The following is a 25,582-nucleotide window of genomic DNA, read 5'->3' on the forward strand; positions in this document are numbered from 1 at the left end:
TGCTTTGGGTCATTTGGCGTTTATAGTCCAATCAACTAGCTCACCGTGATGTCCCTGAGCCTTGGAGCCCTGTCAAGCTCAAACTAAACATCCCCAATCTGTGTAACGGCAGCAAGAATACCAATAGCCACTAGAACCCGTTAGCTTTGCAAATAGCCCTGCTAACGAAGATACTCACGCGCCGCAGCAGTAACAATATAAGACGACAAAGTCCAAGCAGTCTGCACGATCGCAACCGGATCCGCATCGCCTGCATGAGGCTTATACATATACCAGAACCCGATCGCAAGACTGAGCAGTAACGGGGTAACACCCCAAATAACGAACCTCGTGGCTGACCATCGGAGGATTAACCGCAGAGCATATTTTTTATCGCGTCGGTTAAGCTGCGAATCGACCCATGACAACCAGTGGTCGTCGATATCATAGTTCGAAGTCTTGTAGTCCCAGAACAGCTGGATTAGCGTGCGCTCTGTCTCGCGCCCGATATCCGGTATGGAGTGTCTGTTCTGGTCAGGGTGGCACTCGTAGAGTCCGAAACCGACCACCGTCTTAAGCGAAAGCCATCTTCTCAAAAATGGTCTCAGAGTCCACTGCGCCTTGCGAATCTGCCGAAAGAGGTCGCCGTGCCGTTCGATCCCCATTTTGATCTCCTTGGGGATACTGCCCTCTCGGCCCATGACGCCGACCACGACATAAGGTCCGACTTCTGGAACGACTGCTCTTCGCACAGACACCGAGAACCCGAAGCCGCTGCTCGTGCCTGTTTCGATCTTGTACCCCGGGGGAGTCGCTCCGCGGATACAGTAGGGCCTTACGGGTCTTTGGAACGAGCCGTGGAAGAGTCCAAATAGTGACATTCCGATTGAGCTAGTGGTTTCTCGGCATTGCCTCGTGCCATTGTAGATGGACTGGGTCTTGAATAGGTGGATTGTTGGTCTGCCTTGCATCTTCTGTCTGGTATTGTCAGTTAGAGGATTTTGGACTGGGATTGGAGGCCATACTGCGTTCGGCACTTGGGTAGCCATTTTGCTCGACTGAGCTGTTGAAATTAAACTCTGCACGGAACGCAATGGACTATCTGTTTGCAAAGCTTCAAAACACGTCAAAAGAGAACAAGGATTTGTTCTTTGGACTGCGGAAGAAGAAAAAAAAAATAGCTCATATCGCGTTGATGAAGTATTAAGATGTCAGGTGGATTAAGCCCCATTTTTAGCGTGCCTGCGCCTCGTATGAGTGGCTGAGCATGGAAGTAGATGCTATTTCGAGCAATTTTTGAACTGTTAAACATAATATTACCTTTGAGTCTTGTTCATGGTCGCGGTGAGGCTCTGTGGACGAGCTGACCTCATCCGTGGTGAAAAAATGTCAATGGTTGGGAAAGAGCAACGCAGAGAGAAATGTACACCTGCCGTTGAACCCAACCTCAAGAGGCAACTTCCCAGGAACGTAAAACAGAAATCATTAGTACATGGGTATATAGATATATTATAATGACATAAAACGATCATCACAGCAGCAATCGAAACACTCATTCCTTGATCCATCTCTGTCCATCCTTATCATATCCGACAGTCGCGAGCTCGATATTCAGTGTCTTGAGCATCATATCCATAGTGAACTCCTGCAGACCCATACAAATTAGCATATGTCACCAGTCAAGAACAAGGTAGAGAAAATCGAAATCATCAAACAAACCTCAGACTCAGCCTCAGCCTCCTCTTCCTCCCTCCCATTCTTCTCCCGCGCTCTCTCCATCTCCTGCCTAACCTCCTCCCTCCTCAACCGAATCTCATCCTGATCAAACTCCAAATCTCTCCCATCCACATTCCCAAACCAACTCTCCATCTCCTCCTGCCCCCACCTCGTATCATCACTCTTCATTTTCTCCCGCCAGGCTTTAACACCGCCCATGCGCGACATCCGTTCCTGTGCACCGGTAAAGACATCCTCCGCGGCATCTTGACTGACTTTTTTCCATTTGCTGATTAGGGTTTCAAGTTCCTCGTGTCTATTCGAGGATTCAATTCTTAGGGCTTGTTGAACTGTGTCTAGTTCGGAGCGGAAAGTTGAGAGGCGGGATTGTAATTCCCTTTGTTGTTTTTGAAGAGCGGTTATTTCGGGGTCTGCTGTTGCGGATGGTCGTGAAGGTATTGGCCGTCCGACGCCGAGCAGTGTTCGCTTGCGTGTTGGTGGTGGTGTTGGGAGGGAGAGTGCAGAGCGGGACGTAGCTGCGGAGGAGTAGGAACTCTCTCTTGTACTGGATGGTATCTCAGACTGCTGAGAGGATTTAGCTGTGGCTAGTTTGTCGAGGCTCGGCGATGAAGCTTCCTGTTTCACTGCAGGTGCAGGCGTGTCTCTGCGGAGGGGTGACTTGAATGGCTTGGAGAGTGCGGATGATGCTTGTTCGAGGCGGCGGCGTTTGCCATTGGGTGTGTTGAAAGACATTTTCGATTAGAGTGCGGTAGGATTCGACGATTTACATGATTAAGTATTGATTATTGGTGGTATGAGAAAGTGGATGATGAATGGAAATTGTTGATGTCGCGAGGGAGCATAACTGCGGAGATAGAGCAGCTTATCGATAAGATAAGTTCAGACACAGTGACGTTCTAGCTCGAGTCGTTACCTGGGAGGTAGGTACCTAGGTACTGTACAGTCACTCAGAAGAAACATTGATTCCGATCCTAAAATGTAGCTTGAAATCAAAGTATACGCTCATATACAGTATAAAAAGACAAAAAAGTGCTATCGCTAATGCCCAACCCCACCAGCAACCCACTGCGCAAACTCAGGGTCCGCGGGACGAGGAAAGAAGCCCCGGTTTCCATTCCCATTAGCCTGCGCAGCTCCATTCCCGTTCTGGTTCTCGTTGCCTCTTTGGCGGTTATTTCTCTGCTGCCGCAAGTACACCAGGACCATAAGGGTCGCGGCTAGGGACAGAATGATCAGGCCCTCAAGGACACTCTCGTCAATGTCGAGTTCCAGATCGTCGTAGTAGCCGTCTTCGTGGTCATCGAGACGATGGTGGTCTCCGCTCGAGGCCATGAACTCTTCTTCCTCTTCTTCGGCTTGCTTGTATAGTTGTGCAGCGTAGTTTGCTTCTTCTTCTTCGTTGTTTTCGATGAATGTGGCGATCCATTCGCTGAAGGTGCGGCGGGGTTTGGGTTCTGGTAACGTTAGCGGAAATTCTGAAAGCTACAACAATCAAGCGTGTACATACCCTCATCTTCACGAATAGACCTAACCTTGCCGTTCGTGAGCTGGTTCCACCAGCTTCGTGCCCTTAGTTTTAGAAGACTCAGCTTCACAGGCAAGTACGCCTCGCTGCTCGTCTCCAAAGCAAGATCATAGTATCTCTTCGCCATGTGGAAGTCCTGGTCGACAGCGACGCCATTCTCATGCATCCAACCGAGATTCCAGTAGGCTTGCGCACTCCAGTGAGCCTCAGCAGCGGTGTGATAACAAGTCGAAGCTTTCTCCGAGTCCGTGGCGCTTCCCAGTCCACTCAGGTAATAGTCGCCCATTTTCAGCAAGGAGTCAACATTCGCTTGTTTGGCTGAGCGCGTCCACTGGATAAGTGCTAAAGCGGCGTTTCGAAGTAAAGATGATCGAGGCTTCCTCATTCCAGGAAGAAGTTTGTCCAATGGCAGTAGAGAGCGCTGCTCATCCAGAATATATGCCACATTAGCTTGAGCATGCTCGTAGCCCTGCTCTGCGGCCATGAGCATCGGGATGAAGGCCCGATCATTGTCACCGGCTTCATAAGCGGCATTGGCCTCGGTAAATGAGGAGTGGAAGATTTCAGCCTTCTCCGCGACCATTTTGTAGTAAGACGCGGCAAGCCCGCAATGCCTCTTCCTGCCAACACCGTTGTTCGACAATTCTGCTAGGTAGTAGAATGCCTCCATCGAGCCCCAGCGGGCAGCCAAGTCAAAGTACTTGGTAGCTGTGGCGACATCTCCTTGATCAAGGAACAGAGCACCTAGCCGGGTTTGCGAAGTCGGGAAATCCTGATCGGCCGCCGGCTTGAAGTAGGAAGAGGCCTTGAAGGCATCTTGTTGTAGTCCATAGCCATGCAGGTACATAAGACCGATCGAATGTTGGCAAAGTGCATCACCATTGGCCAAACCGAGCTTGAACCACGTATAAGCGGTTTCAAAGCTTTGCTCCACGCCTTCACCGCGTAAGAACATCAGACCAATGTGTCCGGCCGCTTTGGATGCTAGTTTCTCAATCCCACTGGGGTGGTTCGGGTTGAGTGAACCATCCTTGTTCCAGTATCGCTTTGTCACTTGCTTGAAGTACCTCATTGCTTTCTTGTAGTTTCTGGGAAGTCCTCGGGTGCCTTCATAGTGCATTTTGCCAAGGCTGAACGTCGCCTTCACCTCACCCTTCCGTGACATGAGATCCAGGTATTCGAGAATATCCTCCAGACTAGCTTCGCTGGAACCCGAGCCATCACGCAGCGCATTCGGTCCAGAGCTGGAAACACTGGCACCCTCGCCGTAAACACCGCCTTCTTCATCGGCCCATCGGTATGACTCTCGAATCATGCTATGACCACCAGGCGGGCCAGATCGGTAGTACTCAATAGCCTTATCCGCCACTTGCTTGTAGTAATAGGTTGCCTCATCGCAATCCCTCGGCGCGCCAATACCAGCATGATTGCGATAAGCAAGAGTCATCTCCGACCTAGTATTCCCGCCCTCCGCAGCAAAAGTATGGTAAAGTAAAGCCTTCGCCTGGTCTCTTCCAACAGCACCCCCAATACCCGTAGCGTACATGAAACCAAGCATATACTGCGCCGTGCTATTTCCGTGCCATGAAGCAAGATTTTCGTACCATTGGAACGCCTGTTTGAAGTCCTGCGGGTGCGAGAAGTTGCCGTAGAAGTTCATCTCGGCGAGCAGGAACATCGCGTCGGCATCTTGGTCTTCGAGCGCTGCGATCGTAAGTTCGTCGACTGCTTTGGCGATGCTTGGGTGGACCTTCTTTCGCGCGCTGCTTCCTGATGAGGGGGCGTTCAAGAACAGTATACGGAATGCTTCTTGCGCATAGTACCAGGTGTAGCCGAGAATGCCGGATGGTTTGCTAGTGGGTGTGATGACTGAAATCTTAGCCTCGCGGAGGGTTTTCAGGGCATGTTCGACGTGCTCTAGAGGATCTGCATGTTAGTATCATGGATACCGGGTATGCAACATCAAGTCTGGTAGTCGTTTACCATTCGGGAGTTCATGTTGAGACGTATCACCAGAGGAATGAGGTGGATGTTGAGCAACATCTGTAAGAGGGTACTGCTCATCGGAGACTCCATTGGCTTCGACAGCAAGTGTACGCAGGAAAACTAGAGAAACAATTGTAAGCAGGCGTCTTCGCGCATCATTCGCCGATCCAGTTGCGGGCACTCACAAAGCAGTAGAGGCAGTAGACGCCATAACCAGAGGTTCTTCATCTTGCTTGAGAGAACTTGAGAGAGACGGTCAAGGAGACACGCATGGCGAAGTCTCCCAAGACCAGTCCAATGACGACAATATAAAGACGAATGTCAGCCAGAGCCGTTCTGGACACCGGAGCTGCTCGTCGATTCACAACGACTCGACCACTCGGGCCACCTGGCGTTGCGGAGCTTCATTTCCCCGATTTCTTGGCAGCACATGATGCTTATCTACAACTAGTCGATAAAACGATGAGGACTACTCTTTACATTATGAATGTGGATGTCTCAAAGATCTTTTATTTTCATGTTTTTTAACAGATTTTGTCCCTTCCTTCGACCCAGGACTGTCTTCTCTAAAATGTGTACAGGTAAAAGAAAACTCCAGTCGCACGCATTATAACAGTCTCTTCCCCATGCAAACCAATAAAAAAAAGCAGATGGAGCCATTGCATCTCTGCAAGTCAGACCGCATGAGGCGGCTGATAAGAGCCCCAATGTCTTCGGATCTAAGAATTCGCTCGCCATAACAAAATAAAACGGGAAGAAACAACGTAACACATCACCAGCCCATTGGAATATGTTCGCAATCTCAGGGGGCTGGTTCGGAGGCTAGGAATAAAGCTCGACAAACGGCAGAGGTTGAGCGTGATATGAATCACAGGCATTAAAGAAGGGAAGCAAATGAAGTAACGAAGTCGACGAAGGGCTAAAGATGCCCGTACTGCAAAAGATATAACCAACCAGTTCCGCAGCGAGGATGCAAGATGTTTTCTTTTCTTGTTTCAGGGGGACTTGAATGCGAAAAGTAATAGTACAAGAATACAACGAAAGCCAAGAAGAGACCACTAGTATATGATCCGATTTCATTGGCGAGGTGACCTAGATACTGTCAGTAAATGGGATCAAGCTTGGTTATTATTGTTGGGTGGACTCACGTAGGGCTAAAAGCCGGCGACGTCGGGCTGTAGCCAGGGGATGTTGGGCCTCCAGGCGAAGTCGGCGAGCCGGCAAAATTGGGGGATGTAGGAGAGTATGTCTGCGGGCTTGTAGGAGACCATCCAGGAGACGTAGGTGTGTATTTCGGAGAAGTAGGTGAGGTAGGAGACAAGTGCCGCGCACCACCAATAGCCGGGCTGGTAGGGCTGTAGCTTGGCGAGGTCGGGCTGAAGGCTGGCGAAGCGGGACTGAAGCTCGGTGACGTAGGACTGTAGTTGGGCGACGTCGGCGAGAATCCAGGCGAGGTTGGAGAGTACGAAGGCGACGTCGGCGAAGCCTGCCCATATGCTGGTGAAGTAGGCGAGTAAGCCGGCGAGGTTGGTGCGAATGACGGGCTTGCGGGAGAAAAGCCAGGGGACGTCATGAATCGTGGACTCGTTATACCCATACCAGGAGACGTGGGCGAGTAGCTGGAGGTAGGAGAGTATCCAGGAGATGTTGGGTTCGCACTGAAAGGACTGCTGGGAGAGTAGCCTGCCGGGCTGGTGGCAGCAGGGCTGAACCCACCACCAAAAGCGCTCGAGGGCTGGTACTCGGTGAAGCCACCAGGAGTCTCCGCGCCTGCTTGACGAATGGGAGAGAAGTTCGAGTCGGGGTCGGGGGTGCCGATGTAGGCATTCTCCTGCATAGGCGAGCCAGTATCGTACTGTGTAGCAGCGCCGTCGGAAATGATGGCATCCTTTGCACCCAAGGCCCCCATGACACCGTAGCGAGCGTTGTTTGAGACAACAGTGTTGAGCATGTTCTGGTCAAGGTAGACATCGAACTCTCCAGTACCAGCGGGCGCCATCTGTCCAAGAATCAAGTTCTCAGACACACCACGGCAGTCGTCAAGCTCACCAAAGGCAGCAGCTTCAAGCAGAATCTCAACAGTCTCTTCGAAAGAACAACGCATGAGCGCACCGTTATCGGCACGGTTGATACCATGACGGGTAACGGGAGTTAGGTAACCTCGAACAGTCATCACATCAACCAAAAGAGCCAAGTGACGCTGGTTGACGTAGGAACCATCAAAAGCCAACACTGCCGTAATTTCGCGAAGGACAGCCGCACGGGCAGCCTCAATACCAAACACCTCGAACACCTCAATGAACTGATTCGAGTAGGTGCGGCTAGCATCAACACCTGGAATTGCCAGAACCTCTCCAAGAGCAGAACCGCTTGTTTCCAACACCCACTCCTTGCAAAGCGGGTCTGACTTGCTGGAGAACAGCTCTCCATTGTCCAATACTCGGACCTTGGACTTTTCGTTGATGAAAGCACGTTCAACACCAGGAACACCACGAAGAGTGAGGGTTTCGAGGAGATGCTGCTCCAACTTCTTCAATGTAACATCGTACTCGATATCGTCATCATCATCATCATCCTTGTAATCCTGGATTTGACGGATACGGATAACCTGCTCATCTGCGTTGTTGTCACTGAAGATAACGGCAATATCCTTGGGATAAGCCTGCTTGATCTTACTAGCAACATCTTGAACCGTGAGACCCTTATCGAGCAATTTCGGACGGCTCAAGATGATACGAAGCAGCCACTTGGATTGGCGGGAGGAATCATCCGTGACATCTTCCGGAATGATGAAGTAAGACTCGACCATATCACGATCGTTCTCGATGACAGTCGTCTGAATGTCTGGATCGTAGTAGATCTCAGTGGCTTCAGTGATTGACTTGAGGTTTGTGTGTTCAACAGCGCTTCGAAGCTGTTTGGCTCCCTCCTTGTCATGAGTCCTCGCAGGATCTTGGTAAACAGTCATGGATGGAGTCTTGATGTTGGTTGCCACGTTAAGGATTTCCTTGAGACGAGGCACACCAAGAGTAACGTTCTTGGACGACACACCAGCAAAATGGAATGTGTTCAATGTCATCTGAGTGGCGGGTTCACCAATAGACTGCGCAGCCAAAACACCGACCATCTCACCAGGAGCGGCGGCCGCCTTAGCGAAGCGAGACTCAATGGCTCCAAGAACGTGTTGGAAGGCCAGCTTGTTCATAGAGTACTGCGTGACCAGCCTGCGGAACGCTAGGCGACTCCGAAGTTGGGCCTTGAAGAGCAGAGTGGCACTCTCCTGGGCCTCCTGTGAGATAGGATCGTTACCACGCACAACCAGCAACCTGTCGAGGAGAGACTGAACTTGAGGAACGACTTCCGCAGGGTGCAAATCGCTGATTGTTCCCTCGCGAATTCTGAAAGTAGTTCGAGCAATTTCAAGGATTCGCTGAATGTTGATGGGGAGCGGCATCGACTCATCGTCTCCTTTAGCAACACTTCGGAGGAAGGCTCGATCCTTTTGCAGAGCCTCCCACTCTTCATCAAGGTATCGCTGCACTTCAACATCACCAGCAATCTCGTTGGCCTGCTCCAAGACCTCGGGACCGAGGCTTAACTCTGGGTCCATGAGATCGATGCGGAACCGCTTCTTGAACTCGTCGTCGGAGCACTTGATGATATCAACGTTCTGATGCTCAATGTGGGCGCCATCAAGACCATCTTCTCCGTAGATGAATTGAATAATATCACCCAGCGAATTACGGACAGTACCATCATACTTGACCATAACTTCTTCCAGGGCCTTGACCAGTTTACGTTGAATGTAACCGGTTTCGGCAGTCTTGACAGCTGTATCAATAAGACCCTCACGACCAGCCATGGCGTGGAAGAAGAATTCTGTAGGCGTCAAACCACGAAGATATGAGTTCTCGACGAAACCCCTGGATTCGGGGGAGTAATCATCCTTCGTAAAGTGCGGCAGAGTGCGGTACTTAAAACCGAAAGGAATACGTTTTCCTTCGACTGATTGTTGACCCACGACAGCAGTCATCTGCGAGATGTTGATTGTCGAGCCCTTAGATCCAGAACGAGCCATTTGGACAGCGTTGTTCAAGTCCTTCAAACTCTTTTCGGTGGCAGTACCAGCTTCATCACGGGCGTTGTTCAAGGCACGAGAAACCTTACTCTCGAAAGTCTCACGGACGTTCATACCAGGAAGAGCCTCAAGCCTGTTCTGGGTCGCATCGGCAGTAATCTCCTGGACTTCCGTCTTTCGCTCACGAACACAAGCCTCAATCGCCTGGATGGTCTTCTCGTCAGGTATCGTATCACCAATACCAATACTGAATCCATTGTGGAGTAACCAGTATCCGACAATGGCTTGAGCACCATTGAAGAATCCCACAGCAGTATCGGGCCCGTACTCGTTGAAGATGATGTGAATAACACCACCACCACTAGCACCGACGACCTTCTTGGTGAACATACCATACAACAACTGTCCGCCTTGGATAAGGCAATTCTCGTCATTCAAAGGTGAGAACTTCTCGGCCGAGGTCATACGTCCTTTACCGTCGGTACGCATAAGATTGAGACCGGATGGAAGCGCCATACTGATCATCTGCTTGCCTGTCCACCTGGGCCTAGGCTTCAGGATCGCAGGCGGAGGAATCACACCATCCCAATCCGGAACCCACATCATAATGTTCATCACTTGCTCCTTGGACAAGAACACATCACGACGACATATCTTGTAAATACCGCAGAGAGTGTCCTGCACGATACCCATAAGTGGACCGTTTCGCTGGGGAGAAACGATGTTCGTCGGCACCAGTGCAAGCTCACTGAGTTCAGCACGAGACTCCTCGCTTTGAGGAACGTGCAAATTCATTTCGTCACCGTCAAAATCAGCATTATACGGACTGGTGACGGAAAGGTTGAGCCTAAAGGTCGAGTAAGGCATAACACGGACACGATGTCCCATCATGGATTCCTTGTGAAGTGATGGTTGTCGGTTGAACAAAATAACGTCTCCATCCATGACGTGTCGCTCAACCTTCCATCCATATAACAGTTGTTGCCCGCCTGCCCGCTTGGCATGTCGAAGATCGATACGCTCACCATTGTCCCTGACAATGTACCGAGCGCCAGGATGTTCGTTGGGACCGTTCATAACAAGCTGCTGCAGCTTCTCAATGTTGTATGGAGTGACAACCTCGGGGTAAGTCAATGTACGAGCAATACTCTTGGGGACACCGACTTCATCAAGCGACAAATTAGGATCACCAGTGATCACAGTACGCGCTGAGAAGTCCACACGTTTTCCCATCAAATTTTGTCGTAGACGACCCTCCTTACCCTTAAGACGACTTCGAATGGCCTTGACAGGTCTGTTCGATTTTTGCATCGCCTTCGGCTGACCTGCGATATCATTGTCCATGTATGTAGCAATGTGGTACTGCAGCAGGGACTCGAACTCGCGGACGACGTGCTCCGGAGCACCTTCCTGCTCGCAGCGCTGGACGTTTTGGTTCGCTCGGACGATTTCAGCCAGTTTATAGGTCAAATCATCCTCACCACGCTGGCCAGAAGTGCTACCACCGACAAGCACACTAGGGCGAACAGGAGGAGGCGGGACGGGCAGAACAGTGAGAACCATCCACTCAGGACGCGCATAATCATTGCTCAGACCCATGATGCGAACTTCTTCGTGGGAAATGTTGCGGAAGACATTCAAGGCAATCGAAGGGGTGAGAGTTTTCTTCTCAGGCTGTTGCATGTCCATCTCGTCCATCATACTCTTCGAGGGCTTCCATGTTCCAACCAACGTGATACCTTCCTTTCGAACTGTGGGTTGCGCATTGCCGCATCCGCCGTGGAGCCGCTGGGGCTTCGAGCTCTCTTTGCCATACTCGTCGTCATCCGGAGGTGGGTCGGCTTCGCAAATCAAAACATCCTTCGAAAGTCGCCAGATGTGGTCAAATCGTCGCTTCGGGTCGCGAATCCGCAGGGCTTCTAAGAACTTTGGATCGGACTGGTTTCAAGTCAGCATGATGTGCCATGTGGATTTGCCATCCCTTAAGGGATGACTAACCGTGTTGGCTTTGATCTTTCCACAATTGTGGCAGACCGTCTCGAGCAACTTCTTGATTTTCGTCAAGAAGCCTATAAACAGTTAGAGCGATTAAACAAGGCGATACAGAATGTAATCTGGTCACTTACCGATGTGAAAGACCGGAGTAGCAAGTTCAATATGACCGAAGTGTCCAGGGCACTCCTTCTGGCCTTCCTCACAAGTTTCGCAGTTCCACTGTCGGTCGATGGTACCTAGGCGCGGATCGTTGAGACCCTTCGTTCGTGGGCGTTGTCGTTGTTCATCCTATTTTAGTCTGCATTAGAAAGACTGCGGCTGCAGGGACAAAGAAGGTAACAAAGACCGACCATTGTCTCTGGATATTCGACATGCACCACACTCATCCGCTTGATCTCCTCGGGAGAGAAGAGACCAAACTGGATCTCCTTGATCGTGCGCAAAGGCGCCTTCGAGTAGGGAAAGTAGACGTTCGCCATGATGAAATATGACGCAAAAAAGGGACAGAATAACAGCGAACAGTCGATGAAAGTGAGAGTATTATGAGGCTAGAAGTCGCGAAACAATAACTTCTGGCGTCCTTTTTTCCGTGATATACAAGCAAAAGCAAGCGATTAGCGAAAGATTATGCGTGCAGAGGGCCGGATGAGGCCTCTGGCAGCCCTTGCCACTAGGGCGCCTGGGACCCTGTCCACGACTTGCGAAGCTCCGAAAAGGGCGAAAAAGAAGGTAATCACGGTCGGCGATCGCGATGCTCGAGTTCGTAGGACGGTATCGCGATAAAAGCGATGGGTGGTGGTGGATTGGGGGGATGGCGAGCAGCGTGTCGGGGAGGTGAAAGGGAGACGTTGGTTGTCAAGTTAGTCGGCGCCGGGGACGAGTTTTCTGAGCCGCAGCCTAGTGTTAGCGCGGCCCTCTAAACCTCCGTCACCTCAGCTTTCATCAGTGAATCCCGGCCAATGAGCGCAAGCATTACCTCAAAGGTAGTGGATCCCTTCGTCTGTCTTTTAGAGAGGTCTCTCACCGCTCGCCGTCGCAGTCCTTCATTCAACCAGCAGTATTTCTGGAATTGTCCCCGCCGCCAGCCAGTTTGACAGCCAGCGATCGTTGAGGGCGTTGAATGTTAGCTCTCACTCTTCGCTCCTGGCCTCTTTCTAGGCTGGGATCTACCATATCTCTCTCACTTCCATCTTCAAAGCCCTATCGGCTTGAAGAGGGCGTAGGCCACCTTGCGCCATGAATCTGTCTCTTGTGGATCCCTTTGTCCTGGCTCAGGACTACCCAGACACGTTATCAGAGAAACTGAGTATGCGATCGCTCAGTACTATTTCGCCTACCATTATACTGATTACTGGCTAGGGAGTGGGCATGCGACATGTCTGCGCTTCAATCGCAAGGGTGACTATTTAGCCTCCGGACGAGTTAGTTTCACCGTCAAGCTTCAGCCTGCTTCAAACTAACTTCACAACCAGGTGGATGGCACAGTGGTTATTTTCGATGTTGAGACAAATGGAGTTGCGCGCAAGCTGAAAGGCCACGTTAGGCAAATCCAATCGCTCAGGTTTGCTTTACACTCCAAATACAGATGAAGACATACCAACTCGCGTGACCTACAGTTGGTCTAGAGACGGTCGCTATCTCCTCAGTTCCTCGCAGGATTGGAAGTGCATTCTATGGGACCTGAAGGATGGTTCCAGGGTACGCACAGTCCGTTTTGAGGCTCCTGTATATATCGCGGAGCTACATCCCTACAACCAGTACGTCCTCCTCGCGGCTCTCAAGGCGATGCGCTAATTTTGCTCACTGCGCAGCCTCTTGTTCGTCGCCTCCCTCTTCGAAGAACAACCAGTCCTCGTCGACATCTCCTCCCCCAAACCCATAAAGCGCATCCTCCCCTCCGCCCCCTTCCGCGCCGCCCCCTCCAAAGACGAAGAAGTCGACCCAGCAGTCGCAGCAAAACAAGCCGCCCAAGACGCCAAACACTCAACGTGCGTAACGATCTTCACAGCGCTAGGAAACCACATCATAGCCGGAACCTCCAAAGGCTGGATCAACATCATCGAAACCCAAACCTGCACAACCATCCACTCCACAAAGCTCTGCACAGGCGTCATAATCCTCCTCCGCCTCGCCGGCAACGGGCGCGACCTCCTCATCAACTCCTCCGACCGCGTGATCCGCACAATCCTCATGCCCGACCTCTCCCAACTCGGCATCTCCCTCGAACACCAAAACATAAAACTCACAGTCGAGCACAAGTTCCAAGACGTCGTCAACCGCCTCTCCTGGAACCACGTCGCCTTCTCCTCGACCGGCGAATTCGTCACCGCATCCACATTCATGAATCCAGACATCTACGTCTGGGAACGCTCGCACGGCTCCCTCGTCAAAATCCTCGAAGGGCCCCGCGAGGAACTAGGTGTCGTAGAATGGCACCCGCACCGCCCATTCGTCGTAGCATGCGGCCTGGAATCAGGCTGCATATACACCTGGTCCATCGTCACGCCGCAGAAATGGTCCGCGCTCGCCCCAGACTTCGGCGAAGTCGAAGAAAACGTGAACTACATTGAGCGCGAAGACGAATTCGACATCCACCCCGCCGAAGAAATCCATCAGCGCCGTCTCGACGCGGAAGATGAAGAGCCCGACGTATTAACCATCGAGCCGATCAAAAGCGGTGTCGTCGGCGACGAAGATACCGAGATTGAGTCCTTCCGTATGCCAGTGTTGCTCGATATCTCGGATAGTGAAAGTGAAGAGGACATTGTCGCCGTTGGACCGGGGACAATGAGGAGACGGAGTCCCGGTGGTAGGGACAAGGAGAAAGTTGGGAATGGAGATGGGGGCGGTGCGAGAGGGGCGAAGGGGCGGAGACGATGAGATCCGACGATAAACTGGATGTGATGGGAGGAAATGACCCCATGTGGCATTGTATACATAGATTTTATATGAATGCTGAATCTATTGCTGATCAGCATGTCTGTTTTGGCGTTCGGGTTTGTTAGCCTGCTTGTCAGCGTGGTAAGGTATATTTTAGGTACACGGGTACGGGTACTTTGATCCGTGACACGGGGTTGGACAGGATTCGGAGTTTAGGCAAGAAAAAGAATACATGGATGAATAAGATCTCAACCCATTTTTGTTGTCAGTTTCTTCTCGAAATTAATTCTTCTATTACTTTTTGGAAGCTATACTAGTAGATACATTTTGATGTGCAGTCTATGACCAAGCATGTTGTGAAGACCAGGTACCGAGGGACAGGGACTCGGCGTACCGCTACCCAACGCTAGCCACCTAGCCGTGAGACGGTGAGATCCGAACCCAAGTATATATCACGGCTAGATCCGCACACTGTCTGCATCTATGCTCGTGCTGCCACTTGCTCTTTTTGGTCGCCCATCGCTTTTCTGTCCGCCCCTCTTAGACTTCGTCTGGTATAATCCCGCTCGCATGCCCGATTATTCGACGTCGTTCATCTCGCTTTTATTAGGTGTCAAGCATGCGACGACCCGTGTACTCTTGTCTCCGATTTTGACATTTCTACCGTACGCTTGGGCGTGCAAGCTCAAGCATTACAGCTCTTTTGATTATCTTCCGCGCGAGGACGACGTTATCGAATTAGGAGTGGGAGCGGATGAGGTCTCGCGGGTATGATGCGGTAAGGACAAGGTCGTGGCATCGTCAAATCGCAGCGGGAGGGACATGGGCGGATGAACTATGACCTGTAAGATACAAGGTCCGTCTTCGGGTTTCATTGGCGCGCTTGATGTACTTCGCCGTCCAATGTCGATCGAGGCATGCACTAGCATTCCAAGGAAATAACTTCCAATCACAGCAGTAATCCTCCGTTTTGCAATGCGAGCTAGTTTCTCGGTGGCTGCCAATTAGCTTGACGCGCCCGAGGCCGGTTTCTGTGCGTAGATTATGTGTAGAACGTTGAAGGCATGGATATCCTTGTTGAATGCTTCGGTCTTAACTCTCTCGGCAAACTGCAAGACCTCCTCCTTCGACCAGTTGAAGACACGACGAAAGGGTGCCATACTCATACTTTCTATACTTTCTGAAACGGCAAGATTGTACCACCTTGCCACTTTTCTCTCGTGGTCATCTTGAAGCCATGGGTTCAGAGGAAGTCCCACCCATTGATGGTTGACATTTGTGAATCCGGCTTTCTTGAGTTCGTCTTCTGTAACACGAGGGTTATAAGCGATTGGTCGCATAGTATGCGCTGTCGCATCCTTCAAACATTGGTACCACCTGCGCAGCTCGGTTCCGTCCAGTGACCGATCTTCACAGCGAGGCTCGAAATCAATCTCGACCTGCTCGAACCAACCACCCGGCCGAAGGTGGGAGAAGACCCTCCGATACAGGTTCGGCCAGCCTAGAACGCTGCCGGCGCCCATCTGGAGATGGATAAAATCCCAGTCCTCCTCCCCCAATGCCCACGGAGCTTCAAAATCGAAGGGTGCGTAGAACTCGCAGTTTATTGGGTGATTCGGGGGCTGTATGGGAGACAAATCAACGCCGGCGACGAAAATCTCGGGGTGTTTCATCGCTAGTTCAATCGCCCAAATGCCAGTTCCACAACCTAGGTCGAGAAATCGGTCTCTTTTGGTGCCTGGCTCGAACATGGGTGCGTACAGCAGATGGTCGTTTCGAGCCACTGTAAAAAGTTTATGGAAAATATCGAGGCGGTCCTGTTCTTGTTCGTCGCAGGGCAGGAAGTACATGCCTCTGCGAAAGCCATGATAGACGCGTCCGTTCTCTTCATGAGGAGGTGGATTTCGCTCGAAGCTGTGCAACACAAAGAGAGAGAAGAGAAAATCATTAGCTTCTCTCCGGGGACAGTTGTTTGCTAGATTTGGTTGATAAGAGGAAGGAGCGGAGGGGTAAGAGAGAAGTACTTGCTATGCATGGGGCTCATACTTTGAGACCCATTCCGATTCCACGAGCCATCAATTGCCGATGTCCTCGGCACTGATTCTCTCTCCGGGGCAGGCTGGATATCCATGGTGTCTGAACCTTGCCTTGACCGACCTATCTCGCTGGAAGTAGGAGAGTGGTAACTGTAGTGATTGTGCGCTGGAGAGCCCATGGTCGAGGGCAGAGGTCCTACCGGACTTCTGCCAAACATTTGAGGCAACGGTAGAGCGCGATTGTTGACAAGCAGCAGCAGGAGACAGTGGGATAATAGTGAAGTCGCGGTGGACTATACGAAGTCGTGGGGTGCGCTCGGCGGGCAGCTGAGCGGCGGGGAACAAGCTGAAAGCACCTTATAGTTATAGATCAGTTAGGAAGTCAGAGATCAGAAGTTCGCCCAAGTTCCAGTAAGGAAAAAATGAATGATTGAATGAATGAATGGTGATAAAGCAAAAAAAAAGGAAAAAAATAGTCGTGGCGGAGTCGGCAAGTTCTGGAAGAATTTATGGCCGTGAAATTGAAGCCAGAAATGGGTAGGCAAACACCCCGGGGAGGGGGGGGAGGAGGGGGCAAGGGGGTCAATTATAGCTCGGCGAACGAGTCGAAAGTAAGAGCCTCGCGGCAAAGGAATGGACAGTGAGGTATCAACAACAGTAGTCGTCAGCAGAGCGAGAGAACAGAAGTAGCGGTCACGGTGTTGGGCAACGACCGTGAGGAGAGACAGCAGAGGATAAACAAGTGCACGCAGAGAAAAATAAAGTCGAAGAGTGACAGCCACGACGGCGACAGCAACAGGCACGGGCGACCATTGGATCAAGCAAAGCAGGCCCTCTTTAAGGTTGTCGCAGCCGCTTTTCTTGACCCGGTTGGGCCCACGGGCGCGAGAGGGGCGGGGCGGACTGAAGTGGAAGAGAGAAGGAGGACAGGAATGAGGAATTAGAAAAAGAGGATGAATCAGGGGAACACTAGAGAGGATCACTAGCAGCATCACTAGGACGACTGGGATCAGGCCCCTGTACTGTAGCTGTATCAGATGGAGGGCGCAGGAACGGCCCCTCTGGAGTGGGCTGCTGCTGCTAGGCCTTGTGCTATAGGCGCAGGTGCAACGGACATCCAGCGGTTACAACCGTTGAACTGCTCCATTTCCTGGGATTGCAAATGAACAGCATCAAGCACCTAGTGACCACTGGCCAGAGAGGACCCATTGCCACGACTAGTACCGTTGACTTCCGGGCGGGAAGCGGTCCGTTAGTCTGCCAGTTCTTTGTTCCAGGAGTCTGGTTGAAGGATTCTCTATGGATTTCTGTGTGTTTTTCTCGTTGACGTACAACTACCGCTCTGCTGGGTCGCGACGTGTCAGTGTGCGACTCATTAATGCTACTGTAGCAAGCCTTAGTTTCTTTGTCTCTCGCAAATATATTCCAGAGTCCAAGCCCGTCTGTCGTCTCAAAGCCCGTGCTCAACTCTACTCAAGTCTGGCCACTGGCCACTGGCCACTCATTTGCTTAACTCCCGGCAATTCTGGAGCAGACGTTCCTGGTTTGCCCCTCAGTGAGCTTGGAAGTGCCGAACCGGAAACTACTCTTCTCAAAGTTTGGTACCATATCAACGTCCCTGGATAAGCGCCTACTCCCCAGTATACCTCATCAATCCCCAGATTGATTGGCAATGGTGCCTCGACAGAATTCTCGCTCATTCTCTCAACTCTGGGTTGCTGAAGCATGATGACGCTGATTTTGAGAATCTTCATTTCAAGTGCACTGCCTAGTTCAAATTGCGAGTGGAAATTGACAGTTGCCTGCCAATTCTACAAGACCGTGGCTGAGTGGCTAAATGGTTGAATAACGCTGCACAGTCCACTATTCTAACCCACCTCGAAACACAAATCCTGCAAAGTTCACGACCTAAAACTGAGTCGCCAATAACGCCGAAACGAACACTGGTCAGCGATGAAACGCGCACATGCCACTCGACAGAGTTTCATCTCCTGTGGTTCCCGGCATTCTCTAGTGTATCCACCCTTTTCCACGAGGATGAAGAGGCTATGCTGCTAGGTCACTTTTCTAGCCTTCTAGCACCGGGCCAATGTGCGCACTAGCTCTTGAAAAAACATTGGCCAGACGGCTGGCTCATCATTGGTGGATGCTGAATAGAAATGCGGTCTTCTACAGACGCCCTTGGTCACGAGACTCGCGACAAGAAAACACAACACTGTCTCTGTGGCGGTCATCTCCGAGCTGTATCTGGTAACGCGTCGGGGCCCCATATCATGAAAGCTTCATGGAATCACTGGTAAATTCCATGCGTTCCTCACCGACTTCTCTGACGGATGACAGTACATCGCCTCAGCTGGATTTATTGCGCCTTCTGCGGCAGCGCATCTATACCTGACTTGCCACGCTCAGGCATTGCAACAAGCATATCACTCGACTCTTTTGTTGGCTGCGACACTCGTGCCCTGGTCGCTCCCCCGCGGAGTTACGAATCAGTCTTAGCTTGTCCGAATATGATCTCTACTCCGTAGGGCAAGCCAACGACCTGCCAGGCATAATTTCCCTTGCCAGGGTAACCGGAGCGCGAAGATGATCATTGGACCGTCAGCTGGATGATGCGCTAGCCACAGCTGTAATACATCCCCGCTATCTGCTGTCCGATCATCGGACTAGGGCCGGCATGAAAGTCCACTCTGTGATATCACCAGGAAATCCTGAGCGGCTTTTGGCTCCTGGTTGGCTAGGCTGGTATACAGGGTACGGGGCTGAAAAGACACGGCTTGGACTTCCTTCCTGCCAATAACGACCCCGGTCGAACGGACACACGCGTTCATGAACCTGGCTTGGAAGTGAACATCTCTCGTACCGTCTCGAGGCCAGATTGACTAACATGCCGGGTGGCTGCCGGTGGCTTTGACTGCATCATACACAATAGATCTCTGCCAATCATCTTCGACGGCGTTGCATGCTCTGAACCGTCTTGCGTCTGAGAATTCGAGGATCACCCCACCGACACCACCATACAAAATTCCTTGCATTTGCCTGGCCGCAGGATTTACAACTGACATGGAAAATCTGGACGTTTAAAACTGGACCTGGTCCCATGCATTCCAGGTTTGAAAGCGAATCGTAGGCGATCCACAAGAGGGAAAATCGACGATAGACTTTAACCCACCCAGTATATAATCGGAGTAGTGCGTAGTAGCTCATTCAATATTGCCGCCTTTGTCACAAGTTAGCTCTCAAGGACCCTTCTGTCGCAAGACCAGGATGAATGTGGTTAACGAGACCCGGGACTATATCCGCTATGGTGCCTGTAATATCAGGCACTGACGCAGTCTTGGCATTGTGTCGAGTCATGAATCTTCTCCTCGTCTCCATCCCGAGAACCAGGAAGCGAGAAAAAAACAAATATCGGGATCCTCCAAGCAACCACAGATCGCACCCCGATCATTCCTATCAGGCCTCTCCACGTCAGGTCTCCAAACTCATTCTCTGCGGCACAGCTGTCGGGAGGAAGAACGAAAAATTTTCCCGCTGTGGCCGCCGCCTGTACGTATCAAGCCTTGCATATCCACACCTCGGGCCTCGCTCCGGAAACAACTTGGAAGGATTCTCGATTGCCAGCTGCTCGGCGGATCTGATCCCACAAAAGCAAGGGACTGGACTATACCCTTTCCGCACTTGCCTTATAGGTCGGGCGTCTAGTTGTTCTAATCCGGTAAAAGCGTCATCAACCACCGTCGTCAAACAAGCTAGCCAAGCCATGCATACACTCAAGCAAACGGCGTCTACCTCGCTGTCTCTGCCAGAGGACAACTACATCTACTCGATCGTCCCGGCGTCGCGAACAGAGTTTGCGGCCATCTCATCGGATGATTCGCTGCGCGTCTTTGACGCCAACAACCTCAGTCATGCGTCGTTGGTGGCCAATAACACACACGATGGGGTCACGTCCTTGCGAACGTATGATGCAAGTAGCCAGCTGATGATCACCGGCGGGCGAGACGGCAAAGTGAAACTGTGGGATCTGCGAAATGGGAAGAATGCCGCTGTCGTTGCGGTGGAATCATGTAAGTCTGGTCCTGCATTTCCTTTTGGGCTGCCACTTTTTCCTGTGTTTGTATAGACAATAGCTCTATCTCAATAATTTGCCATGTCGATCTGATTTACTGACTGCAACAGCAAATGAGGCGCCTGCCTTGTCCGTCGCCGGCTGCTCCCAGACAAACAACATCGTCGCCGGAACAGAACTGCATTGTCACCAGGCTATTGTTGCATTCTGGTAAGTTCACCCATGTCTATATGCGTCTTCACATCCTCCAATACGAGGACAGCCAAGATATTAAGTTATATTACGCACGTGGTAATTTATCGAGCTGCTAACTAACGCAGGGACGTTAGATCCCCCAATCAACCGCATCTTCAGTACGTGGAAAGCCACAATGACGATGTAACAGAGGTACGTCTCTCCCAAACCAGAGACTTGAGACCTCACTAACAGTACCAGCTTCAATACCACCCAACCCGCCACAACATCTTGCTGTCGGGGAGCACCGATGGCCTCGTCAACATCTACGACACAACCGTGACAGACGAAGACGAGGCCCTAGTGCAAGTCATCAACCACGGCTCCGTGCACCATGCCGGCTTTATCAACGAGCAGGCTATCTACGCGTTGAGCCACGATGAGACATTCGCTATCCACCCTGCTACGAACCCCGATGACCAGGCCCAGGAGCCTGAGCCAGTGCAGTTTGGCGACTTGAGACAGCCGCTTCAGTGCGAGTATATCGCGCAGCTGTGCATTGGTAGCCAGGGACCTTATATTGCTGCGGGCAATAAGATGTATGCGTCGCCAATCTTTTGCTTCTATATGCTTGCTAATAAATCAACAGTGACAAACGCCTGGACCTTATCCCGCTCGCTCCAAACCCCTGGCGCTTCGACGAGCAGAACCTATGGCGTCTACCTGGCGCTCATGGCGAGGAAGTCGTGCGCTCTATCTATGTGGATGAACAGGTGCATACTCTCCTTCTAATGTTGTCTGTATGTTGCGGACTAATCAATTTAGAATCAATCCGTCTTCACCGGTGGCGAGGACGGCTTCGTCCGCGCGTGGAAACCAGAGGGCGAGCAAGAGCAAGGAGGAGACACGGCGATGGAGGCATCACGACCGAGGGAGAAGAAGACCAAGGAGAAGGGTAGATACAAGCCATATTAGTTTAGTTAACCCAAAGTATTGATGTTGATGCTAGCCCATTAAATTTGCCTCACTTGCCTTGAGACTCGGAGTGCGGCTGAGAGAAGATGCGTACTTTCTGGAATAGGAAAGAACAAGCAACGGTCGTACCTTCCGTGCGAGGATACGGACACTGGGTACAATCATTTGGGGAAAGAGCGACTGTTACCGTCCCGATCAACTTACCGGGCACGCATATGTACTTAGCTTTTACATAAACGGTCTCCGGAGATATATATTGTTGCTGCCAATCGCATACCCTCCATATCTCAACCCACAAGCATCTAGAGTCATTCAAGAAAAATGACTTTGACAGTAGACCCCTAAAATGGACCCAAGCAGTATATTTTTTCCTCAATTGGAACGATGAAAATTGTATTGAACTCAGCATGCTAATACACTCTCTAATGTACTACACAGAGCGGGCCAACTAAAACTCGCCGGCTAGATCGACAGACATCCGCGGCCGAATCTTATCTGCGCCCGCTCGAAATTTTTTGTTCTCCCGATAACAACGTCGACACTGCTTGAGTCGAGTTGAGGACCGCAGGGCGCGACTGGTTTCTCTTTTCTTCTATTGCGATCGCTTTTGATTAATTTTCACTCCCCAGCGATTTCTTTTTGCAACTTTCAAGTTAGCGCGCAACGGGAAAGCAGACGGTGACTCCGCTCGATTAACCCTGCGATTGACTTCCTACCTACCTACCTCCGTTTATGCGCCTTTCACCGAGGAACAGAACCACGCCTACCTACCCTTGATCGAATACCCGACCCTTTCTCGTCTACATACCAATCCCACAGAAATGGACGCCTACGCCTACCTAATAAAACACGGCTGGTCCGGCCCCGGCAACCCACTGAACCCCGACCGCGCCGGTGCACGAGGCGGACTAGGCCTAACAAAGCCCCTTCTCGTCGCGCGACGAAGCGGAAACAGCGGAATTGGGAAAACGACGACAAAGGACCCGACAAATCAGTGGTGGCTGCGCGGGTTCGAGGACGCGCTTAAGGGGATTGGGAATGAAAAAAAGGAGGATATGGGGGTTGTTGGGAAGGGGAATGCGTTGACGAGTGAGCTTTATCGGTTTTTTGTTCGAGGGGAGACTGTTCCTGGGACTCTTGGGAATAAGGGTCAGAAGGAGAAGGAGGTCTTGGGGAAGAGGAAAAGGGGGGTTGGTGAGAAGGAAACGAAGGAGGAGAAGAGGGTAAGGAGGGAGGAGAAGAAGAGGCGGAAGGAAGAGAAAGCGAAAAGGAAGGCCGAGAAGGAAGAGCGCAGACGAGCGAGGGCTGAGAAGAGAGAAGTGAAGGCAAAGAGGGCTGAAGAGAAGGCCGAAAGGAAGAAATTGAAGGCTGAAGCGAAGGAGAGAAAGGAAAAGAAACCTGAAGACGACTATCCCACGCCGGTATCAATGGATCTCGATTCGACGGATGCACAGGATGCTACCTCTTCAGATACGAAGCCCGTGAAGGAAAAGAAAGAAAAGAAGGGCAAAAAGGACAAGAAGGAAAACAAACGCGACACATTTTCGTCGTCAGAGGAGCCTTCAAAACGAAAGTCCAAGAAGAGCAAATCGACCTAATAGATCTGTTGGCATAGCATGAGCATGGCATAGCATATATAGACTTAGATTGTTATAGATACCCATTTAGTTTAAGAGTATACCTACATATCACTGCATCAACAATGAATCAACAGTGCATTCAATCATCAATTTATTTTTTTTTATCTATATCGCAACGCATGAATCAAGCCTCTGTCGGTAACTTTCCCACCCTCCCCGACAAAATCCAGGGCCTCCTCTCCCAAAACTCATCCTTGATAATATCCACATGCTCAACGACAACCTGTGCCTTCCGTCGTAACTTCTTGAACTTCTCCTGCTGCGTCTTCGAGAGTTTTTCTTGACTAGCCGGTGTATCCTGCTCTCCTGTTGCATCCTGATCCGTACCCCCCGTCTTCTTCTCTTCAAGTTGATACTGCGAAATATCAGCACGAACTGGTTATAGAGAGGAGAGGAGAGGATAGGGTAGATATAAACGACTCACCTGCCGAAATACCACGCTTCCTTTTTTATAAATCTCCTCCTCATTATTATAATTTATCCCAAACCGCTTAAACAGTATCTCATTTTTGTCCGAGGAGACAGTCCCCTACACCAATGTTAACATCCCCCTTTGCTCCCCATTGCCTTGTATTGTCCAAAAAGATTAGAGATGGATGGAACGTACCTTCAACGCCTCCTCAGCCTCCGTATTCCGCATCCCGCCCCGTAAAACCATCATCCAGAACGTCGTATTATATAGGTTATTAATATGGCAATCGACCTGGCGCCAACTCATATAATCTCGCAGATTCCGACTGGTGGGGTAGACTACGGCTCGCCCGTCGAAGGAGGGGAGAGATGGTGGTTGCAAGGGTGTAGAGGGGAAGTAGCTGGGCCAGAGGTAGATGTAGTGGGCTGTGAATGTTGAGACGATTGTTGTTACCAGCTTTCTATATTGTGTATTGTGCATTGTTAGTATCAGTATCTTGTCCTGTTGCTTGTTGCTATTCCTTGCCGTGGTTTGCTGTAGAGATTTGATCGGCGTATGGAAAGCAAGACAGGACAGGCACAGGATAAAAGTTGAAGAGAAAGTATCGCAGGAAGACATACCCGCTCCGTCTCTCAAAGAGCTCACAGGATGGATGGAAGACGAAACTATACACTGTTAGAACTCCCCTTTCTCAACTCATTTCTGGCATAGCGTAGAATACCTAAACTCATCACTAACCCCATAAGCAACCACCAACTCCGGCAAATCTTTCAGAACCTCCACAGCAGCAGCATTCATGAGATCGAGCGCGCGCCGATCATTTGGTTTCTCGAAGGCGTAGCGGTCGGATAACCTTTCCTTGCTGTATCAGTAACTGACCGAGAACCGAGTTCTTCAAAGGGCACCCTCCAGGACATGGAAGAGGAGAGACCCAGACCCAGACGAAGACGTCCAAGACGACTCGATCCGAGAAGGCGAGAAAGTGAGAAAACGCACTTATGAAACCCCCTCCCGTCAATCCGTACAACGATCCATGTGTTTGGGAGCAGGGTGTCGTCTTGCTCGAAGGCTTTGACGTATTCGTATCTGGGGTTGTTAGTCCCTGTACATTGAAAGAGGGGGTTCGGGATTTACTTTGAATTTGCCATGATGGTGAACTATAACTTTATCATGAATTCTTAGTTGTATGTAGGGTATCTTGTTTTATTTGCTGGTTGATGCGCGCCTTGTGTGGGATATGGTGAGGGTTGAAGAGATTGTGGGGAGCCTGAACGTGGGTAACCGCTGGCTCGGAGTCATCGCCCAACGCCGCAGTGAATGTGTCAAGGCAACAACTTGGTAGGCAGGATGATCTGGTCAGGGATCTTATTGACTACGTAAATATAAAATTTTTAGAGTTGGTGGGAGCAAGAATATATAGTCTAATATAAGCTATAGACTGTAGAGGCATCTATACATACTATAGGAGAGTCTAAAGAGTGGTAATAATAACTAGCTAAACAGTCTCCTCTTCCGGAATCTCATCATCGCCAAACTCGCTGAAACGCTCACTGGGTCGTTCGCTCGTCTCACTAGCCGCCTTGTCGGATTTCTTCGACTTGCGACTGAAGAAGCTCAGGCTGCTCCGTGAGGGAGTGCTGGACACGGTGCTGTCGATGCTTTTGGCGAGTTGGACCTCGCCATCGCCGTCCTCATCGATTTCGCCTTGTAATTGATCGCCTTTCTTGGAGAATAGACCGGAGCGGTCTTTCCAGGAGCCGAATTTGCTGGAACTGCCCTTTCGAGTAATCTTTCGGATGAATGACTCCTTTGAGCTGGCGTTGTCGGCAGATGCGGCTGACGGCATGCGCTCGAGGGACTCGTACGAGTCCCTGGGAAAATTGGACAAAGAGCGAGAGTCTCGCGACTCCGAGGGAGAGCCCTCATCGAAGGACATGCGGAGGTGTTCTTCTGTCTCCTCGTCCTCGTTCTTATCATCCTTCTTGTCCGATCTCTTGCCGCCAAAGATTGTCCTAAAAGTGGGCGCTGCAGGGTTCAACTTTGGCGTTATTGGCCGATGAGAGGATGATGGTCGTGTCCCGATAGGCGCTTGT

The 25,582-nt window shown here is 51.0% G+C and overlaps 11 protein-coding genes across 11 annotated transcripts; 3 read left to right on the forward strand and 8 right to left on the reverse strand.

The window, feature by feature from the left end:
- Positions 1-83: 83 nt before the first annotated feature.
- Positions 84-1,028, reverse strand: BDV14DRAFT_195154 (uncharacterized protein; the record flags this gene model as incomplete). The annotated part of the gene is made up of 3 exons (XM_073772107.1): positions 84-130; positions 179-953; positions 1,005-1,028. 3 exons carry the CDS (start codon positions 1,026-1,028, stop codon positions 84-86), a joined length of 846 nt encoding a protein of 281 aa, XP_073633429.1.
- A 270-nt stretch (positions 1,029-1,298) lies between these two features.
- On the reverse strand, positions 1,299-2,518 carry BDV14DRAFT_44231 (putative DNA repair protein Dds20/Mei5). The gene is made up of 2 exons (XM_073776778.1): positions 1,699-2,518; positions 1,299-1,624 (listed from the first exon to the last, which is right to left on the reverse strand). The coding sequence occupies exons 1-2, from the start codon at positions 2,446-2,448 to the stop codon at positions 1,532-1,534; spliced, it is 843 nt and encodes a 280-aa protein (XP_073633430.1). The 5' UTR covers positions 2,449-2,518; the 3' UTR covers positions 1,299-1,531.
- Positions 2,519-2,629: 111 nt separating this feature from the next.
- Positions 2,630-5,569, reverse strand: BDV14DRAFT_163325 (ubiquitin ligase complex subunit HRD3). Its single transcript, XM_073767020.1, has 4 exons — positions 5,413-5,569; positions 5,225-5,347; positions 3,224-5,158; positions 2,630-3,170 (listed from the first exon to the last, which is right to left on the reverse strand). Exons 1-4 carry the CDS (start codon positions 5,453-5,455, stop codon positions 2,755-2,757), a joined length of 2,517 nt encoding a protein of 838 aa, XP_073633431.1. The 5' UTR covers positions 5,456-5,569; the 3' UTR covers positions 2,630-2,754.
- Positions 5,570-5,722: 153 nt separating this feature from the next.
- On the reverse strand, positions 5,723-12,154 carry BDV14DRAFT_163328 (DNA-directed RNA polymerase II subunit RPB1). Its single transcript, XM_073767021.1, has 5 exons — positions 11,651-12,154; positions 11,432-11,588; positions 11,304-11,374; positions 6,376-11,243; positions 5,723-6,319 (listed from the first exon to the last, which is right to left on the reverse strand). Exons 1-5 carry the CDS (start codon positions 11,777-11,779, stop codon positions 6,304-6,306), a joined length of 5,241 nt encoding a protein of 1,746 aa, XP_073633432.1. The 5' UTR covers positions 11,780-12,154; the 3' UTR covers positions 5,723-6,303.
- Positions 12,155-12,362: 208 nt separating this feature from the next.
- Positions 12,363-14,433, forward strand: BDV14DRAFT_44258 (Set1-mediated histone H3-K4 methylation subunit Swd1). The gene is made up of 5 exons (XM_073776779.1): positions 12,363-12,606; positions 12,660-12,721; positions 12,773-12,861; positions 12,917-13,057; positions 13,112-14,433. The coding sequence occupies exons 1-5, from the start codon at positions 12,537-12,539 to the stop codon at positions 14,178-14,180; spliced, it is 1,431 nt and encodes a 476-aa protein (XP_073633433.1). The 5' UTR covers positions 12,363-12,536; the 3' UTR covers positions 14,181-14,433.
- Positions 14,434-15,069: 636 nt separating this feature from the next.
- On the reverse strand, positions 15,070-16,519 carry BDV14DRAFT_44278 (class I SAM-dependent methyltransferase). Its single transcript, XM_073776780.1, has 2 exons — positions 16,205-16,519; positions 15,070-16,094 (listed from the first exon to the last, which is right to left on the reverse strand). The coding sequence occupies exons 1-2, from the start codon at positions 16,432-16,434 to the stop codon at positions 15,185-15,187; spliced, it is 1,140 nt and encodes a 379-aa protein (XP_073633434.1). The 5' UTR covers positions 16,435-16,519; the 3' UTR covers positions 15,070-15,184.
- On the reverse strand, positions 16,072-17,544 carry BDV14DRAFT_163333 (uncharacterized protein). The gene is made up of 2 exons (XM_073767023.1): positions 16,205-17,544; positions 16,072-16,155 (listed from the first exon to the last, which is right to left on the reverse strand). Exon 1 carries the CDS (start codon positions 17,206-17,208, stop codon positions 16,606-16,608), a length of 603 nt encoding a protein of 200 aa, XP_073633435.1. The 5' UTR covers positions 17,209-17,544; the 3' UTR covers positions 16,072-16,155; positions 16,205-16,605.
- Positions 17,545-18,809: 1,265 nt separating this feature from the next.
- Positions 18,810-19,259, reverse strand: BDV14DRAFT_44317 (uncharacterized protein). Its single transcript, XM_073776781.1, has one exon. The coding sequence runs from the start codon at positions 19,103-19,105 to the stop codon at positions 18,875-18,877; it is 231 nt and encodes a 76-aa protein (XP_073633436.1). The 5' UTR covers positions 19,106-19,259; the 3' UTR covers positions 18,810-18,874.
- On the forward strand, positions 19,245-21,631 carry BDV14DRAFT_163336 (WD repeat protein). Its single transcript, XM_073767024.1, has 6 exons — positions 19,245-20,286; positions 20,399-20,498; positions 20,609-20,675; positions 20,724-21,061; positions 21,112-21,235; positions 21,288-21,631. Exons 1-6 carry the CDS (start codon positions 19,488-19,490, stop codon positions 21,435-21,437), a joined length of 1,578 nt encoding a protein of 525 aa, XP_073633437.1. The 5' UTR covers positions 19,245-19,487; the 3' UTR covers positions 21,438-21,631.
- A 338-nt stretch (positions 21,632-21,969) lies between these two features.
- Positions 21,970-23,166, forward strand: BDV14DRAFT_163340 (uncharacterized protein). Its single transcript, XM_073767025.1, has one exon. The coding sequence runs from the start codon at positions 22,259-22,261 to the stop codon at positions 23,033-23,035; it is 777 nt and encodes a 258-aa protein (XP_073633438.1). The 5' UTR covers positions 21,970-22,258; the 3' UTR covers positions 23,036-23,166.
- BDV14DRAFT_163341 (tRNA guanylyltransferase) lies at positions 23,144-24,735 on the reverse strand. The gene is made up of 7 exons (XM_073767026.1): positions 24,624-24,735; positions 24,486-24,575; positions 24,211-24,342; positions 24,110-24,154; positions 23,685-23,949; positions 23,502-23,606; positions 23,144-23,432 (listed from the first exon to the last, which is right to left on the reverse strand). The coding sequence occupies exons 1-7, from the start codon at positions 24,635-24,637 to the stop codon at positions 23,202-23,204; spliced, it is 882 nt and encodes a 293-aa protein (XP_073633439.1). The 5' UTR covers positions 24,638-24,735; the 3' UTR covers positions 23,144-23,201.
- Between the last annotated feature and the right edge of the window lie 847 nt (positions 24,736-25,582).

This window comes from Aspergillus stella-maris (genome assembly GCF_047715825.1).
Source record: "Aspergillus stella-maris strain CBS 113639 unplaced genomic scaffold BDV14scaffold_2, whole genome shotgun sequence".
NCBI lineage: Eukaryota > Fungi > Ascomycota > Eurotiomycetes > Eurotiales > Aspergillaceae > Aspergillus > Aspergillus stella-maris.